This window comes from Artibeus jamaicensis, unplaced genomic scaffold, assembly GCF_021234435.1.
Source record: "Artibeus jamaicensis isolate MK-2021 breed Jamaican fruit bat unplaced genomic scaffold, CSHL_Jam_final contig_477, whole genome shotgun sequence".
Lineage (NCBI taxonomy): Eukaryota > Metazoa > Chordata > Mammalia > Chiroptera > Phyllostomidae > Artibeus > Artibeus jamaicensis.
In genome coordinates, this window is record NW_026521854.1 from 8,180,536 (window position 1) to 8,199,625 (window position 19,090).

Consider the following 19,090-nt stretch of genomic DNA (forward strand, 5'->3'; position numbering starts at 1 on the left):
CTTCGACAGTTTATGTCTCTTCGTCAGCCTGGGAGCCGAGTGGATCTGGGGTTCTTGGGGCTCTGCTGTGGGCTGGCAGAGGCAGGGCACAGGTTGTTCATTGTTCCCAGCTGGGGATTGTCCCAGCGTGTGCCTCCCCTTTTGCTGGTGGCAGCGGTGGGATTGGCCTATCCTTAAGGCCTTTGTACAGTGGTAGTGGCTCCTGTTCGGGGAATAAATGGGCAGTGATTGACGGTTTGCACTCATGAGAATTTTTGTGTTTTCACAGATATGGGACTTGGCCGACCCAGAAGGTAAAGGGTTCTTGGACAAACAGGTATATACATGCGTGTATGCTCAGAGCAAGTGAGGGCCCCGGCCAGATCCCCAGGCCGGCCACCTCTGCACTTCCTTCCTGTTTGCACCACTGACTTGTGTCACTAGACAAAAGTGCAGCTGTCGAGTTTTTTAAACAGGAAGGTTTTCTTTCTAAATAAAGGCCTTTTGTTGAACGCTTGGAGCCATCTTTCATGGTTAGTGTATCTTTTTATATTTTGTGTGCTTAGAAGTAATTAAAATGTTTTCAAAACATTTTATTTTGAAATAACTTCAGACTCTTGTGGAAATTGCAGAAATAGTTCAGAGTTCCTATGTCTCCTTCCTCAGCTTCCCCAGTGAGAGTCACTTATGTCACTATTGCACCATGTTCAGCACCAGGGCAGCACCAAACCAGAGGCCTTACTCATAGCTGACCAGTTTTACATGCCCTTCTTCATGGTTTTTTGGTGGGTTTTTTGGTAGTTCTGTGTCATTTTATCACTCACTTAGATTTGCATAGCCATCACCACAGTTAGGACCCAGCGCTGCCCCAGCACCCCAGACAGCCCCCTCCTGCTGCCCTTGGAAGTCACACCCCAGCCTCTGGCAACCGCTGGTTCCTAGTCCATAACAGTTTCGTCACTTTCAGAATGTTCTATAAGTGGAAATTTGTAGTACTTACAAATGATTTTAAATGGTCATATTTTAATTGAGTTTAGCTTGTTCCTAAACTATATTCCAAGTGATGCTGTTTCTGGTGTCCCACAGTCCATGATCTGATCCACTGGGAAAGCACCATCTACTATTCCTCCCTTTCTTGGGATTTACATTATGTATCTGCCTGTGTAATGTTCTGAGGATTCTCATGGGGAAGAAGCCTGTTACCTTTGCCTAATGTAGCCCCCTAAACTTATGTCCCCTTTACTCTGCACACTACATGGGCATTCTGTGGACAGCAGCTTGAGGAAGTCTAATCTATTGCTTATCTTTTTGAAGACATTTTTAAAAGTATAATTGTAGCTCTAAAACAGTCCATGGTCTTGGTCCAGCTGATCACTTAAGAAAAAAATTAGACAATACTGTGTGAGTCCACTAAACCTGTGGTACGACTGGTTCAGGGTTAGGAGGAGAGCAGGAAGGAGCCAAGGCTGCTGATGGCCTTGTTTAGGTCCTTTGTCCCTGCATAGGAGGTGAAGTTCACCTTGGGCCACAGCAGATGCAAGTGGGTGGGCAGGGCATGCCCTACTCAGTGAGGCCAACCAAAGGGATCACAGTGAATCCTGAATGTAAATTCTTCAACATTGTGTCTATTTCAAACCATTTTTAAAAAGTCACATATGTGAATCATAATTCATAGTCTTAAACATGTAAAGCTTGCTACTTATACAAGCTAGCATTTCCTAAGTGTTGGGAGCTCATTATTTTTTAAAATACATTTATTTGAAATTTTACAGCATTCAAAATGCAAATGGTCTAAGTCTGTTTTAGCATATGCATTTAAACATTGTTCCCAGGGTGAGACCTCTTCCATTCGACACTGTAATTGACTTTTGCATGCACAGCCTTCCTCCTTAAAGAGAACTGCAACTCTTTCCCTGGAGCCTGCTGCCGCAGGAGGCTCTTCCTCTGCTGCCACCTCCAGCTGGGTAGGATTTACACTTCATCCTTTTTTTTTTATTTTTGCAGGGTTTCTATGTTGCACTGAGACTGGTGGCCTGTGCGCAGAGTGGCCATGAAGTTACCTTGAGCAATCTGAATTTAAACATGCCACCACCTAAATTTGTAAGTGTCAAAATGCTTCCAGTTCACCTTGTGATGTCCCGCATCTATTTGTGTGTGTCTCTCCAGGTTTTCTCCCCCCGCTTTTTTTATTGAGATGAAATTCATATAATTTAAAATTAATTATTTTGAACAATTCCAAGACATTTATTGCATAAATAATGTTGTGCAGCCATTACTTCTGTGTAGTTCTAGAACATTTTCATCACCCCAAGAGGCAACCCTCTACCCAATAAGTAATCACTCCCAATTTCTTTCTGCCCTGACCCCCGGCAGCCACTAATCTGCTTCTGTTTCTGCATTTGCCCATTCTAGACATTTTACAGAATCATACATCTACCTTCTGTCACTCAGCATAGTGTTGTCAAGGTTCATCCACATCGTAGTGCGTATCAGTGCTTCACTCCTCCTCACGGCTAGAGAGGGTTGCGTTGTGTGGCCACCGGTTTGTTTAATCTGCTAGTCTGCTGGTGGACATAAAAATTCACATACAAGGATTCGTTTGCACACCTGTTTTCACTTCTTTGGGGGCATACCGAAGAGGGGAATTGCTGGGTCCTGTGGTCATTGTGTTTAACTTTTTGAGGTCTTCACCCATTTAAAAAATTATTTTTGTTATTTTGAGTATGTTAAGGCTGAGGACAGTGAAGCAAGGTGGGGCTTAGGATGGACAGAGTGTAGGCGGGATGGCTGTGGCTCTCCAGAAGTGTTATGGGAAAGAAGTGAGCCAAGGCGGGGCTGCTGTCAGCTCACTGGAAAGTCACAGGAAAAGGGGACCATGGGGACAGGTTCAAGGGCTTAACCAGGATAAGCTGCCACTTCCCACTGCTCACTGCTCCCCTGGCTGCAAGTCTTGTGGGGCCCCTCAGGGTTTAGGGCAGGCACACCTGAGAGTATGACAGGCATGGGTGCGCTCTTAGAAGGCGGAGTGCACCGTTCTCCTCCCCTCACTCCCTGTTTTGAAAGCACTTTGGAATGTGTATGCTTTGTATAAACATACCCTCCTGTAACTTGATTCTGTGCCAACCACAGTAGACTGTTTCTTTTTTTTCCCCAGCATGACACCAGCAGCCCTTTGATGGTCACGCCGCCTTCCGTAGAAGCCCACTGGGCTGTGAGGGTAAGTGGTAGGGGTAGCACTCCTTGGCTGTCCTTCACATGTAGTTGTTTTAGCCGTTTATGATGTCAGGTCAAACATCTTACAGGACTGTTGTATCACCTTTTCTGTTTCAGAATGAGTGTGCCACAGAACTTGGACAAAACACTTTCTAGTGAGAGTTTTGGGAACAGCTGTGGCCTTTTACTATAGTTGTGTGTTGCCTATGAAGGCAGTCAACTCAGATTTAGGCATTGGATTTGGAGAACTTTAGAGAGTTTAAATCACGCATTTTTAGGTCATGTTCTGGGGTTTCTGCTGCTTAAGTGGGTTAATCAGGATGGAAGGGAAATGGTAAGAATTTCCATTCTTACGAGGAAGCACGAGGACCTCTGGCATGTCTTTGCAGCTCTTCCTCTCATCTCCATCTAGCTTATGCATTAATGTTCTTACTTCCCTGATGCTCTTGTCGTTTGTTTTTTTTTTTTTAAATCCTCACCTGAACATATATTTATTGTTTGGTGAGGGAAAGAGAAAGAAACAGAAACATTGATGTGAGAGAGAAACATCCGTTGGTTGCCTTCTGTACGTGCCCCGATCCAGGATCCAACTGGCAGCCTTTTGGTGTACGGATCAGTGCTCCAACCAACTGAGCCACCTGGCCAGGGCCCTTATTGCTTTTGGAAAAGTTGCTCTCAGCACGTAAACAAAGAGGTGTTATGGCCGGAAAACTGTCTTACAGTTTCTAGTAAGAAAAAAATGAAGTGGCATCTTCTAGTAGGTACAGAATGACTCGTAAAGGAAATGTGCATGGGGTTGCAGAGATGGTCCCCCCGGTAGTGAGACCGCCTCACTCCCACGCCCTGTGAGGGGGTTGTCACCTTCCCTCACTTTTATTTGGCTTCAAAACTGACATCAACAACGATTGCTCCCTCCCAAGTACCTCTTTCCTGTTTTGATGGCAGTGGTCTGAAAGGGTTTGGATGGAGGGAGGTATGTGCAGGGACGGGGCAGAAGGAGGCCTCACGTGACCAAGGAGTTGTGAAGGTGCCTCTGTGAGCCATTGAGCAGTTTGCTAGTGGTGATCACAGTAGCAAAGGACGTTTTCTTTGTCTGTCATCCTGTTTCATGGCCCCTACTTTGAGAAAGGGCTGTTTGGTCATGAAAACAGCACCAATGGGATCTTATTCCTTGAACGTTTCCAGCCCCTCCCTGCTGGAGGCTGTGTGGAGGCCTTAGGAGGAGGGATGGCAGCTGAGGAGCCCAAGGGGCCTTGTGGAGGGTGGAGTGGGGCTGGGATTGGATGGACTGTTTTTGAGAGAGATGCCATTCAGAGAAACAGAAACAAACGAACCTGAACAACAGGTGTTCTCTTCTGCTGTGAAAGTTTCTGGGCTCCTTGAGGCACTGGGTCAGCAGGCCTGACAGACCGGCAGGAGAACCCAGATGCTCCCGGTGGACACGGGGTGTTTGGCTTCTTACCGTTCACAGTGCCTCACATGTGCAGTGTCTGGTTATCTTCTTGTTTCTGTTCTTTTTCTTTCTTTTTTTAAAAAATTGTGGTAAAATATGCATAAAGTTCACCATCTTAATGATTTTCAAGCCTGCAGTTCAGTAGTGTTAAGTACGTCCACGTTGTTCCGTGACCACCACCTCCATCCCTCTTTAGCACTTACTCATCTTCTCAAACAGACCCTGTCCCCATGAAACACTAAGTCCCCACCCCCCACCCACCATTCCGCTTTCTGCCTCTGTGAGTCTGCCCATCTAGGTGCCTCACAGAAGTGGAGTCACACAGTATTTTTGGCCTTGGTGTCTGGCTTATCTCACTCAGTGGCCTCCAGGCTCACCCATGCCATCGCGAGTGTCAGAATTTCCCCCTCTGTGGTGTATGTATGCACCACATTTGGCTTCCCCTTTCTTCTTTGAATGAACACTTGCTGAGGGTGGTTTCCTAGGGCCCCAGTGGCTTCGGCTTTTGGTCAGAGTGGATGGTGCGAGGTCTGCTGTCCCCTGGTTCCAGGTGCTGCAGGCTGTTTCTGCAGAAGGCAGATTGGAGTCCCCTGCCCAGTCCTTCCTCACCAACAGCCCCCTTTACACACTGTCCTCATGTCACATTTCAAAACAGTAGCTGCTGCTTGGCCCAGACCTTCACTCTGTTAATGGGGAACCCTCATTTATTTTTTACTGTTAGACACAGTTCAGGACTTCCTAGCTTAAAGCTGATTTGGATAGTTAATTACTTAAGTCTTTAGCTTACTCTTATATTTGGTTCTTTAATTCTGTTAGTTCTGTACATTGACATCCAGGTTTAGTTCTTGTCTTAAAGAACTAAAAATCCATGTGCGCTCTGTGTCCCAGGACATAGGTGGAGTGACCTTTGTCTCCCAGGCAGGCCCTGTGGTCTGATCCTCTCTCCCTTGATCTTGACTGCTAGATCCTTGAATGCCAGAGAGAGGTTTCCTTTGGGATATAAGTTTATTCTGGAACAGCTGTAAGACTCTCCTGTGCATTTAGGTGAGACCAGGGGTGTGTCCTCACCTATTTTCATCCAGCTTCCAGCTTTCTTTGGACTCTTCCCACAGGCCCACATTTTTACTCACTCAGGCTCTTTCTTTCCAACTAGGTGGAAGAAAAGGCAAAATTTGATGGAATTTTCGAAAGCCTCTTACCCATAAATGGCTTGCTGTCTGGAGACAAAGTTAAGCCAGTCCTCATGAACTCAAAGCTGCCTCTTGATGTCCTGGGCAGGGTAAGTGGTTCTGTCACCTCATTTAATGCTACTGAGTTCTGCTGGCCCCATGTTGCTCCCCATGAGCACTTGATAGGCTTTATACACACTTCTATCACAGGCCTTTGTAAGAGCCCATGTGGGGTTCTTGCCACACTCGCTGCGGCCAGGCTCGCTCAGGGCCTCACAGCTGTGGCTCACGTGCTTCCCAGCCTGTGGGAGATGCTGTTGTGTGGCCCACTGCACCCATGGGGAGGCAGCCTCAGACATGGACTTGCTGTCCACGGCCTAGGGCCAGGCGGGTCTGGGACTGGAACCCAGACCTGGAATTTCCCCCTCAATTGTGTTTCCAGGGAGAAGTGTGGGAGCGTATTCTATGTCTTACTTCTTTTCTGTTTTTAATTACTTCTTCTCCCCTAAAGGTAAAGGTAATTTCAATTTTGCAAATTTAGAAAAAAAAATTATGCATTCCCTTTTTTAAAAAAATGTTTTAATTTTTTTCCAGGTGAAAATATAAGTTTTTTAGGTAGAGCATTCTATTCCAGAGTGTATTCCCTTCTCCTGAGGATTGTGTCCTGGCCCTGGCGTTTGCTCTACACACAGAGACCCGTTCTGCATAGCTGTGTCTGCTGATTTTCCCGCACAGGACTTGGGACAGTTGTTGTGTCTCTCTGGACAGGATTTCTGTGACTTGGCAGGCGCAGGCCCAGAGTAGGAGGACCAAGTATTTGCCCTTGCTGTCTCAGGCCGCTGCAGGTGCTGCCTCTTGACCAGGCCTTTGCTGGGCACTTGGAGATGAGGAAGAAATTAGATATAGTCCAGGAGATCAAAGAAATAAATGATGGTTAAGAGCCTCGTATTTATGTATTGGTGGCTTAGTACGTGCCAGGCTCTGTTCTAGTACTTTGCTTGAATGAAGTCATTGAGTCCTTGCAGCCACCTATGTTGGATGGTGTCACCCCTGTTTTCCAGATGAGGAAATGGAGGCCTTCAGAGTGGCTGGTAAATAGCCCAGGGTTGCCCAGAGAAGGGGATGAGGTCCTGGGTGGTCCCCAGAGCTGCTTCTCTTCTCTGGTGTCCCCCATGCCTACTGCCTCCCTTCTAATTATAGTCATGTCCAGTGAGGACAGGAGTAGAGGGAGGTGCCTGACTTGCCTGAGCAGAAGGGTACAGAGGGGTGGTGTCCTCTGGAGTGAAGATATGGGTGCAGACTACAGATTGAGATGGCCAGACATATGACAGCGTAGTCAGAGGCAGCTGGGCAGGCTGGGTATGGCAGTTCTCGCCCAGGGGACATTGAGCAATGTCGGGACACAGTTTGGTTGTCCTACCTGAGTTGGGTGCTGTTGGCATCAGGTGGGTAGAGGCCAAAAATGCCACACAACACTCCGCAGTGCCTAGGATGCCCCATGAAGGATGATCTGGCCCCAGGTCAGAGGGGCATCCCTGGGCGTGGGGAGGACTGGGGAGGCAGGAAGGCCCATTCCTGTGCTGGTTTCCCTGCACAGACACTGTGTCTTCTGGTGCCTCTGCTTCCTGAATGGAAAAGGCATGAAGCACTCAGCCCAGTACTGAACACCTTTATTTTTTATTGTTTTTAGTTTATACTTTTAGAAATTCTACTAAGTCATCAGCACTAGTTGTAGTGAAGCTTTAAAATTAGCTCATGTCTTATGAAAATAGTTTTCATGGACTTTAATGACCTCATTGTCTTTAAGGCTAGTTACATGGCTTTACTCTAGCCAGCTTTCCTAAACACCTTTAAAATGGCATTCACATGCTTGAAGGGACTATTACTACTTTGGGGTCCCTAGAGGTCAAGGTGGAGTCCCAGGAGGCTGGCCTGGGTTGCAGGACCTGTTAAGGGTACCAGGGGCTCCGAGTGCCAGCCTGAGGAGCTGTCTGCAGGGAAGGGCACAGCAGGGTCAGAGTTTACTCTAGAGCAGGCCCTGCGGTAACCCTGGGGGGTAGGACTAGAGGCAGGGAGGCCAGCTGGAGACTCTGGCCTCTAGACTCTCTGAGAGGCTAGATCCAAGGGCACAGCGGGGTGGAGAGGAGGACCCATGTGTGAGACACATCAGTGGGCTGAAGTCCCTAATGATTAATGTGGGTGGGAAGGTGTGCCAGCATGTGAAGCATCTCAGATGGACCCCTGGGTGTCCCCTTAGCTCAGGGCACTGGTGCTATGTCCAGTGTTGTCCAAGCTGGGCAGGCCTGCTGGTCCTGGGCAGCTGTCTTGGGTCAGGAAGATAGTGTCTCAGTTGTGCTTTAGAAAATCTGGTACACAGCCTTTTTGTAGGAACCCATACCTGTCTTCCTGGTCTTCAGGTGCTCGGTGGGCCTAGTACATTCTGTGGCACCTGACTCACTGTTCCCTGATGATGATGAGAAGAGATGAGACACCACAGGCCTGCTCAACTGCATGCTCATGACCCTTGCATTGAGAATGTGGGTGGGGGCTGACCGTGTGTGTGAGTATGTGTGGGGGCGTCTTATGTTTAGAGCAACACCTGTGCCCAAAACAAACTCTCTTTTCTATCTAAGATTTCTTTACAGAGTGATAGAGGAAGAAGTCAGGGAGGATGTAATTATAATCATGATCATTTGTCAGAGAGAAATCAACATAATATGTTGGAATGGTTCTTAGAACTCATAATAGTTCATTGGATGATGGTTTTTCAGAGAACCCGCAGAGTGGTTCTTGACGTTCGCTTTTAACTCCAGCATGCACTCAGAATCTGAGTTCTGGTGACTCACCCACTGCACAGCAGCCCCTTCCTCCCTAGTAAGCCTTGCTGTTCTTTCCTTGCAGGTCTGGGACCTCAGTGACATCGACAAGGACGGACACCTGGACAGAGACGAGTTTGCCGTGGTAGGCCCGCTGCGGCTCTCGGGCCCGTTCTGTTGTCCCTCTCATGGGGCGGGGTAGGGAAGGCTTCTAGAGTCATTTTTTCTTTTTTAACTTTTGAAAGTTTATTTTGACATAATTAAGATTTTTTTAAAAGTTGCAGTAATACTTCTGAGTACCCTTCACTCAGATTCCCCAGTATTACTGTTTTATCACATTTCCCCTCCCTTTCTCTCTCTCTGAGTGTATGTGCATGTGTATGTGTGCCCACATCCATGGATTTTTCTTTTGAACCATTTTGGAGTAAGTTGCAGACATAATACATTTTAAACCCGAAATACTTCAGTGTGTGTTTCCTAAAACCAGGGAATTCTTTTATATAACCACTTTTCATTTCAAAATCAGGAAATGAACTTTGACATTATTCGATTTATTATAGTATGTATTGTTGTAGATTATATCTTATATGTAACTGTATCTATTATATTATCTAATACAAGGATATTATTCACATTTTGCCGTTTATCCCCAAAATGTCCTTCGTGGTGAGAGACGCCAGTCTAGTATGTTGTGTTGTGCAGCCCTGTCTCTGTGTGTCCTCTGACCTGGGCAGCCGCGTCTGTCTGTGTCTCATGGCCATATGGGCATTTGGAGAGTGCAGTTTGTAGTGTCCCTTGGTGTGGGCCTGTCTGCTGTTCCCTCTGGTGACCCAGGTCGTGCACTTCGATGAGGCAGGACTGCACGAAGGTGACTGGTATAGTTTCTCCTGAGGTATCTGTAGGACATGTGATGTCTTATTACGTGTCATTATGACTGTGTCAACTCTTGACTGAGGTCATGGTGGAAGCTGGGGTTTCACTCTGCAGTTACTCTTTTTCTTTGTGCTCAGTCTGTTGTGAGAGACATGTGGGGACTGAACACCCTGATACCCCTCTGATTCTCCCTGCCAGTTTTCCCATCTTTCCAGGAGTCTTTCCTGCATTAGTTAGGATTCTGGAGGTCGCAGGTGGTAATCATGTAATTCCATCATTTCTTGCACATTTTCTAGCTGGCCTCCTACTGTCAGGAATTTGTTTGTATCAGAGTGGACTAATGGATGTGTCCTTTGCTTTGTAGTTTTTAATCCTTCACTGGCATGACTTAATTTGCCCACTGGGAGCTCTTCCTAGCTGGCTTCTTTGTTCTTTGGTGACATCCCATCATTCTCTGACCAACTGCTTCCTCCTGACAGGATAAGGCTCCTGGCTCCCCTGTATCAGCCCTATTTCCAGGGAGCCCCAGTCCATGTAATGGAGAAAGATGCTGGAAACCAGGATCTGGGCACTGGGGTGCCTGGAGTGTTCCTGCTCCCTAGTCCTCCCAGCAGATAACTGGGAAGTAGGTGTGCGTGTAGACGAGCCCACCAGGTGCCCCAGCATTCCCCCCTGCTCCATGCCAGCTTCTACCCATGCCTAAGCCCAGGCACTCCCACCCTCTTCTCCTTTTAGTGGCAGCAGGGAGCTGTGTGTAGATAGGTTTCCCCTGTCCTGCGGGCCACATTCCACACCCCTGCAGCAGCCCCCCGCCTCTTCATCTGCCCGGTGGGCTGGGCTGACCTCCTCATCCTGTGCATCTGTCCTTCTTTCCCTCCTCTTCTTCCTCTCTTCCTTCCACCTCACTCTCATGTTGGACCTTTCTCTCCCATTCACAGGATTTATTCACTCACCTCATTCCATTATATCAAACAAAGAATAAAGTGGCCCCTTGTAGTTAAGGGCAAGGCTTCAATAAACAGCAATTAAGCTCAACAGCCCCCACCCAAGAAAAAAACGATTTTAAAAAGTATTTTTTATTTATGTATTTTTAGACAGAGGGGAAGGGAGGGAGAAAGAGGGAGAGAAACAACAATGTGTGGTTGCCTCTTGCACACCCCTCCTGGGCACCTGGCCTGCAGTCCAGGCATGTGTCCTGACTGTGAATTGAACCTGGACCATTTGGTTCGCAGGCTGCCACTCAATCCACTGAGCCACACCACCCAGGGCAAGAACAACATTTTTTTTTAAAATTGTGCATTATGTGGGAATACCCAACCATGTCCTTAAGATATATCTTCTGTTTGAGGAATTTTAAACATCTTTAAAATGCGATTTTTTTTTACAACATACATGAAGTGAAGCTTCTTATTATCTTCATTATGTATGTTAAGCCTTTGAGATTTTAAACTTCTAGATGAACTCTAAACCATTTCACAAGGGAATTACAGATTTCCCTTCCATTCCCTTCATAATCCCTAACACCTGACCAGTACTCAGTTGCGTTTTCCTCACATGTGTCAACTCTGTTCTGCCTTTTCAGTTTGAGTATGTTCAGTGTTTCTCCATCATCCCGTTATTTTCACTGGTTATCCTTTGTTATTTGTGTGTGTGTATGTAGTGAAGTATATATAACGTAATGTTCACCATCTTAACCATGGCTAAGTGTCCATCCAGGTCTGGGGCACCGAGCACACTCACACTGTTGTGCCGCCACCGCCATTACTGTCTGTCTCCAGGACTCTCTACAGCTTCCAAAACTGAAACCCTGTCCCTATTAAACGTGAACTCCCCAACCTGCTCCCCTAGCCCCCTCATTATTTGTTTTTTTAATATTTCTTCTAGCGGTGCTTTAAAGTGTTTTGTATCATTCACATGCCCTTGGGGTGGCCCTCAGGGATGGGGTGATCGGCCAGAGCAAACTTGGGGTGTGCCTCTCTTCTCTCACATCCATGAGCCCCTTTTTATTTTGTTTCTGTCATTTCTCATCAGTCAGCCAAGATATATGTTCTTTTACAAATGGGTCTTAAACCTGTGTCATTTTGTGTTTCTTTTCTTCACTAGCTGGGTGTAACATTTTGTAGAGGATCTGTTCTCTCTGCAAATAGCAACTTAAAGAGTATTTTGAAGTGAGGGTTGTAATTGTTATTTGCTTTTGGTACATATTAAACTAAACTTTTGGGACTTCCACCAAGATGGAGGCGTAGGTGGGAATACTTTGCCTTCTCGCACAACCAAATCTAAAAACAACAAAGTTTAAGCAACAATAAAGGCAGCCAAACCACAGAAAATTGAACAATATGAAGACTGACAACAATGAACCACTCAGCTAGACTGGTAAGAGAGGCAGAGCCAGCAGCAGAGCAGGTTGGGCAAAAAAGATCCCCCGACCCAGGCAGCCAAGGGCGAATCCCAGGTGTGGGGTAGTGACGGTCGGATCCAGTGAAGGCGCAAGGTGGCTGGCTAACCACGGTCACACATTTGCATGCAGATAAACCAGCAAAGAAGTGAGCGTTGAGACAGACTGCGCAAGCCCCAGCGCAAGGCGGCAGGTTGACCTCAGTCACACATTTGCGCGCAGATAAACCAGTGAAGGAGTGAGCACTGAGACAGACCTGGAAGGCCCCAGCGGTGGGAAGGAGCAGAGGGGATTGCTATTGCTCCCTCTCTGACTCCACTCCCACATACAGCATCACAACCCAGAGACCTGGGTTGCCCTGCCCTGGTGAACACCTAAGGCTCCTCTCCTCATACGTGGTAACAGACGCAAACAGACCAAAACATTATGGCTCAAGAACAGCTCAAAGCCCTAGAGCCAGTAAATCTAAGCGACCAAGAGATAGCTAACCTTTCAGATGCACAGTTCAAAACACTGGTGATCAGGATGCTCACAGAACTGGTTGATTTTAGTCACAAATTAGAGGAACAAATGAGGGCTAAACTAATTGAAATGAAGGGAAATGCACAGGAAAGCAAGAGTGATGGAAAGAAAACTGGGACTCAAATCAAGGGAGTGGACCAGAAGGAAGAGAAAAATGACCAAACAGAAAAGAATGAAGAAACAAGAATTCAAAAAAATGAGGAGAGGCTTAGGAACTTCCCTCCAGGACATCTATCAACGTTCCAACATCTGAATTATAGGGATACCAGAAGGGGAAGAGGAACAGCCACGAGTGGAAACCTTATTTGAACAAATAATAAAGGAGAACTTCCCCAATCTGGCAAAGGCAATAGACTTCCAGGAAATCCAGGAAGCTCAGAGAGTCCCACAGAAGTTGGACCCAAGAAGGAACACACCAAGGCACATCATCATTACATTAGCCAAGATTAAAATGAAGGAGAGAATCATAGAAGCAGCAAGAGATAAGGGGACAGTCACCTACAAAGGAGTTCTTATCAGACTGTCAGCTGATTTCTCAAAAGAGACCTTACAGGCAAGAAGGGGCTGGAAAGAAGTATTCCAAGTCATGAAAGGCAAGGACCTACATCCAGGATTGATCCATCCAGCAAAGCTTTCATTTAGAATGGAAGGACAGATAAAGTGCTTCTCAGATAAGATCAAGTTCAAGAAGTTCATCACCAAGCCCTTATTATATGAAATGCTAAAGGGACTTATCTAAGAAAAAGAAGATAAAAAGTATGAATAGTGAAAGGACAGCAAACTCACAGTTATTAACAACCACACCTAAAACAAAAACAAACTAAGAGGACAGCTAGATCAGGAGTGAACCATAGAAATGAAGATCACATGGAGGGTTAGCAACAGGGGAGTGGGAGAAGGAGAAGGGGGGAGAAGGTACAGAAAATAAGTAACAGACCGTAGATAGAAAATAGATAGGGGGGAGGGTAAGAATAGTATGGGAAATATAGAATCTAAAGAACTTGAGACACATGGTCATAAACTAATGAAGGAGGGGAAATAGAACAACTGTAATGGCATAATTAATAAGATATATTTTTAAAAACTGAACTAAACTTTTAATCCTTGTTGTAGACAAAGTTTCCTTTCACTACTTGTCCCAAACAGTAGAGCCACCTGTCCTTTCCTGGAGTTCTCCGTGTCTCCAGACTGTCTTGAAGTACACACAGCTCTCCTGGCGTGTCTTTACACTTGCATTTCCAGTACTTTGGAAGTCACTAGCTGTGGAGCCGGTGGCCCTCCTGTGTAGTGAGGGGACATGTGTGGAGCCTGGCAAATCAGTCTACTTCCTTATGTACTCATTCAGTCTCACACGATTAAACAAATGTCTTGGAACATTTTGCCTTGGAAGTATAGCTTATTGGAAGAGGTTACTTTTTACTGTGTTTACCTTAGAAGCGACCTCTAAAAGAACCATCTCCGGTGACTGCAACCCTAACAGAGCTGTCCTCTCTCCGCCCTCGGCCTAGCCACCTGAGTGTGATCTTCTTTCGCACTCACAGGCCATGCACTTGGTGTACCGAGCCCTCGAGAAGGAACCCGTGCCCTCCGTTTTGCCCCCACCCCTCGTCCCACCCTCCAAGAGGAAGAAGACAGTGTTCCCAGGCGCTGTGCCCGTCCTGCCCGCCAGCCCCCCCCCCAAAGACAGCCTCCGCTCCACGCCTTCCCACGGCAGCGTCAGCAGCCTGAACAGCACGGGAAGCTTGTCTCCCAAGCACGGCGTCAAGCAGACACAGGTACGGGGGCCCTCTGGGTCTGCGCCCCCTTCTTAGCACAGCTGCTCACGTGTGTGGAGCTCCAGCAAGATGTTTTGGGGGAGCAAGTACTCTGTGACCCCAGAAAGGCAACACTTATGATTAAATTAAAAATATTTGTGACAGCTATTTTAGTCCATTTGGGCTGCTGTAACAGAATACTGTCGACCAGGTGGTTTGTAAACAACAGAGGTCCTTGTTTATATTTCATCGTTGTGGAGGATGGAAGTTCTAGATCAAGCCATGGGCAACTTGGGCAGCCAGTGAGGGCTTTCTGGTTCATAGGCAGCCATCCACTCACTGTGTCCTCACATGGTGGAAGGGGTGAGGGAGCTCTCTGGGGTCCCTTTATAAGGACACTGATTGCATTCACGAGGTCCCCACCTTCTAACACCATCACGTTAATGGTTTGAATTTCAACATAGGAATTTGGGGGGACACAAACATTCAGTCCACAGCAGCAGAGACTTAGAGTTAACTGTCGTCTCAGTTGCATATGAATACCACCCTTCCTCACACACACTGAGCACGTGCCCACCTTGGGGCAGGTCCTCAGCTCACGTCTCTGCCCTTCCTGCTTCAGGCAGTGCCTCTGCTGGGAGGGGTGTCCCCCAGACTGTGTCACCTTGCTTAGTGAGCCTTCCACTCATGGGGGCACTTCATCTAGGAGCCTGGCGTGACCGCACTGTTACCTAGCAATCTCCAGGTCCTGTCCACTCAGTCGTTTGCCTCCCTCTTCCCCACATTCTTCTAGATTCCCACACCTGGCCTATTCTATAGTGAATTATGTATGGTCTGTTTACACACACACCTTGAAGCTTTATGAGAGCAGAGTTAGATCTTTCTTATAACCTCACCATCAAGGACAGTCTCTGGTATTTTGATACTCAGTGAATGTATGTTGAATGATTAGGTGAGTGAGAGGTTTCATGAGAAGACACATGGGGGTTCAGACTCTCCACACTCGTGGTAAAAGACTCATATAAAAAAGACTTTTATCTCATATAAAAAAGACTTTCATTCTGGCAAGTGCAACATCTTTATAAAAGCATTCCTTTGCGATTGTCTAAAACATGCAAGAACGTGAACAAGTTACATCTGTAATCATATTTTGCTTTCTGCCTTATTTGTGGCTTCAAAAGCAAAGCAATGAGTGACAAGAAGGCCAGCCAGCACCACTGTGCAACTTTGGAATGTGATGCAAATGAGAAGGGCATCAGTAGACAGCGAAAAAAGGAGATCAGACGTGTTAGGCAGCCTGGACACAAGGCTAACACAGCTCCCAGAAGTGCTCTGGCCAGGTGGAGGGCGTGGCCCACAGCTGTTAACCTCTGGTTGGTGAGCTTTACATGGCTGTCTTCTGAGAAGCCCAGTGTCCGCACGGTCCAGCCAGGTGTCTTCAGCAGCTCTCCACCTCTGCCCGGCATGTGTCGGAGGTCCTGGGGCAGGGGTGCCACAGTGACTCTGGGATAGGCCCCTGCTTTTACTGGAAGACAGGCAAATGACAAGTAAATCAGTAAACTAAAAAAAGGCCTGGCAGCCATGATAAATCAGGACAGGGCCTGGCCTGGAAGTTTGTGGGTAAGTAGTGGGGCATGCTCCTGCAGATGGGGCCAGGTGGACGCCGCTGATGGAGTGATGTGTGGGTTAACATCTGCATGACAAGAAGCCGTCAGAGGACTGGTCTGTGCCAGGGCTCTGAAGTGGGAGCACGTCATGGTTCTAGAAACAGGAAGAAGGCCAGGGCAGGGTGAGCAAGGGGACAGAAGGATGGGAACAGAGGGGCGGGGGTGAGGCTGGTCACTTAGACCTGTACAGGCTTTTGTTTTCCAAGATAACCTAGCACCTCCTTGAGTTTGCAGGGTTCTTGCTGAGAGTTCTTATTAAGTGCTGTAGGCCAGGTTAGTGGTTATGTATTGTGACAAGGAAACAAGTGGGATTGAAGTTGCTGATGGACACAGGTCAGCCAACCTGATAACTTCCTCCTTGGGGATCTGGTGGCTCTCCCTAGATCCCAGGAGCATGCACCCCCCCAGCCCCCCACCCACCGACCCACCCTGCTGCCAACCATACCGATTTTACCAGTGGCTGCCGTTAGGGTCAGGGACGGGCGTGTCCCTTTTAGGAATAGGGTCAACTGGCAGAATCACAGACAAGAGAATGGGCATTTCTGGGGACCCATAGTCACCATACTCTTTTCTCCCCCACTTCTCTTGTCTCCAAGTCAGCAATGCCCTGTCTGTGGCTCTCCCAAGGGCCAGCTGAGCCTGCCTTCCTGGCCAGGTGTTGTAGGGAGCCTCTTCTAGCCACCAGGGTCTGTTACCATTCACTGGGGGCCTGTGGCTAATGAGCTGACCTTAAACCCAGCTCTAGGGGAAGTCTGTCCTCTGTGGGTTTGTAGGCAGCAGGATTTTGCTGTTGACAAACCTGGATATCCCAGTAATCAGGCAGCGAGGTCATGCTGTGTGTACAGCAAACATGAGGACTCTGGTCCCAGGCAGAGACCACTCTCCCCTTCAGCTCAGCCTGTCTGACCTGCTCTCCCTTCTTCCTTGGGTTTTGCAGTATCTGAGGTTTAGCCAGCTCCAGCCACTTGACTTAAAACACTTGCAAGTGTCGGGCCCTGGCTGGTGTAGCTCAGTGGATTGAGCACGGGCCTGCGAACCAGAGTATCGCAGTTCAATTCCCAGTCAGGGCACATGTCTGGGTTTCAAGCCAGTTCCCAGCAGGGGACGCATGAGAGGCAACCATACATTGATATTGCTCTCCCTCTCTCCTTCCCTTCCCCTCTAAAGAAAAATTAAAATTAAAAAAAAACAAAACAAAACACTTGCAAGTGTCTTTTTTGTTAGAGCCTCTATATGTGCATCTCACCTGACCCTGTTCCATACCAGATGGGAAGCAGCTTGCAAAGGTCACCTAATGTGACAAATAAAATGCAGGTCTGTCTCACTGCCTGCAGTCTTTTTTTTTTTTGCCTTTGGTCCATACATTCTGATAAATGTTCTGATTCTTCCCTTGTATATTGAGTTATTGTGCTCCATATCCTAAAGCCCAAATTGAAAAGTCTGGGTGATATATGTAGTGCCCTGGCTTCCCAACCCGACCTCTGGGATACCTGGTGCTCACATCAGGATCCTGCTAGATTTGGATAACAAGGGAGACTTGTTTATGGAAAACGGATAAGGACTTCTCTAGAAAAGGGGGCAGAGGTGCTGTGGAACTTGGTGCCATGAGAGTGCCCGAGTTCAGAGGTGACATATCCAGAATTAGCAATCCTAGGGACCCATCTCCAAGCATTCAAAGTGCCTTGAAGCCCCAGAATCAGGAGGTCTCAGGCCCTAGTAGACTCTTGGTGGCACTTGCCCTTCTTAAGTAAACTTGAACAGGCGGTGTGAGAGGCCAAGCTCCACATACACCAAGGTCGCCTTGTGTCCATCTGCCAGAGCAGCGTCTGTCCTTGAGAGTGCTGGGCATGCTCATCAGAGGTCCCCATCAGTGCTGCGCACACGCTGACACCTCACAAGGGGACTACCATGTCACACAGAGTCAGGGCAGGGGCAAAGGATGGGGTACAGAATCCTGGCACCTTGGGCATCCAGACGTGCCTGGTGGCTGCATAGAGTGTCTGCAGACAGAAGATTGTAGAGCAGGAAGGCTGCCGTGAGAGCTGGGCTGGTTCTCAGAAGACAGGCCTCCCCAAATGGGTGGTCAGCAGGGTCGCGCCTGACACGCTCGTAGCTTCTCCTGGAAGATCCCTAGCATATCCCTGGCAGTAGGGATGGAAGGGCTGCTGGTGGGTGGACCGGATGGATGCAACCGATGGGTCTTCACCTCCCGCTCAGCGCAAGGAGAGTGGCGTCCTGTGATGGAGTGCAAAAAGGTGCAGGCTGGCCCCTGGGCGGGATTGACTGAGTTGACATTAACCTCTCTCAGCCTCAGTTCCCCCTCTTGTAGAATAGAGATCCTGTCTGCCCACTAGGTTCATGGAGCCCTCAGGAGGTTTTTCTGCTAAAATGCATGTGAAAGCACTTTATTTATTTATTTATTTATTTTTAAGAAAGGAAGGTAGAACAAGAGAAAGGGAAACATCGATTTGTTGTCCCACTTATTTATGCATTCATTACTTGCTTCTCGGATGTGTCCTGACTGGGGATTGAACCAGCAACCTTTACATACTGGGACAGTGCTCTAACCAACTGAGCTACCTGGCTAGAGCTGTGAAAGCAGTTTAATAGTGCATATTTGTAGGTGATGAAAAGCTTGAATATTAACCATTTTTAAAAAACCATTTCAGCCAGCAGTGAACTGGGTGGTGCCAGTGGCAGACAAGATGCGCTTTGATGAGATATTCCTGAAGACCGACCTGGACCTCGATGGCTATGTGAGTGGCCAGGAAGTGAAGGAGATCTTTATGCACTCTGGCCTCAACCAGAACCTTCTAGCACACATATGGTAAGGACAGGTAGATGAACATCTGCTCTTTGCTATTTGGGTCTCTCAGAGGGGGTGATGGCTGTGAGTGGCTCAAAGGGGCTCCATGGGAATGAGGCTATGCTGTGTGAAGGACCATAGGGTTGAGCGGGACAGGAGGACATGGCAGTCAGGGGCCTGGGTGGTCAGGGTGCCTCCTCAGCCCTGCACAGGCCTCTGTGTCTGTCCCTTACTTTATTCTTGCCGGTCTGATGGGGGCTGAGCGAGGTTCAGGTGTAAAGGCCCGTACCCTCTATTTCACTTTCCTCAAGCATGAGGGTCTCCTCTCATCCCCCTGGAGAGCTCTGGGATAACCTGCTTAAACAGCTGCGACCAGTTCTTCCTGGTCTTTATGCTGGTTCTAGCAGGAGGTCCAGTCTTTGTCACAGCCCGTTGGGGTG

General features: G+C 47.7%; 1 protein-coding gene across 11 annotated transcripts in view; it reads left to right on the forward strand.

The window, feature by feature from the left end:
• EPS15L1 (epidermal growth factor receptor pathway substrate 15 like 1) overlaps nucleotides 1–19,090 on the forward strand; it is a 97,031-nt gene that overhangs the window by 27,840 nt on the left and 50,101 nt on the right. For 10 of the 11 annotated variants that reach the window (XM_053668078.1, XM_037141932.2, XM_053668080.1 and 7 more), the window contains 7 exons: nucleotides 269–316; nucleotides 1,984–2,079; nucleotides 3,134–3,196; nucleotides 5,799–5,924; nucleotides 8,716–8,775; nucleotides 13,965–14,198; nucleotides 18,514–18,671. In XM_053668078.1, the coding sequence (XP_053524053.1) occupies nucleotides 269–316; nucleotides 1,984–2,079; nucleotides 3,134–3,196; nucleotides 5,799–5,924; nucleotides 8,716–8,775; nucleotides 13,965–14,198; nucleotides 18,514–18,671 (785 nt within the window). The remainder of the gene's footprint in view (nucleotides 1–268; nucleotides 317–1,983; nucleotides 2,080–3,133; nucleotides 3,197–5,798; nucleotides 5,925–8,715; nucleotides 8,776–13,964; nucleotides 14,199–18,513; nucleotides 18,672–19,090) is intronic. The other variant, XM_053668082.1, reaches the window with a different exon arrangement.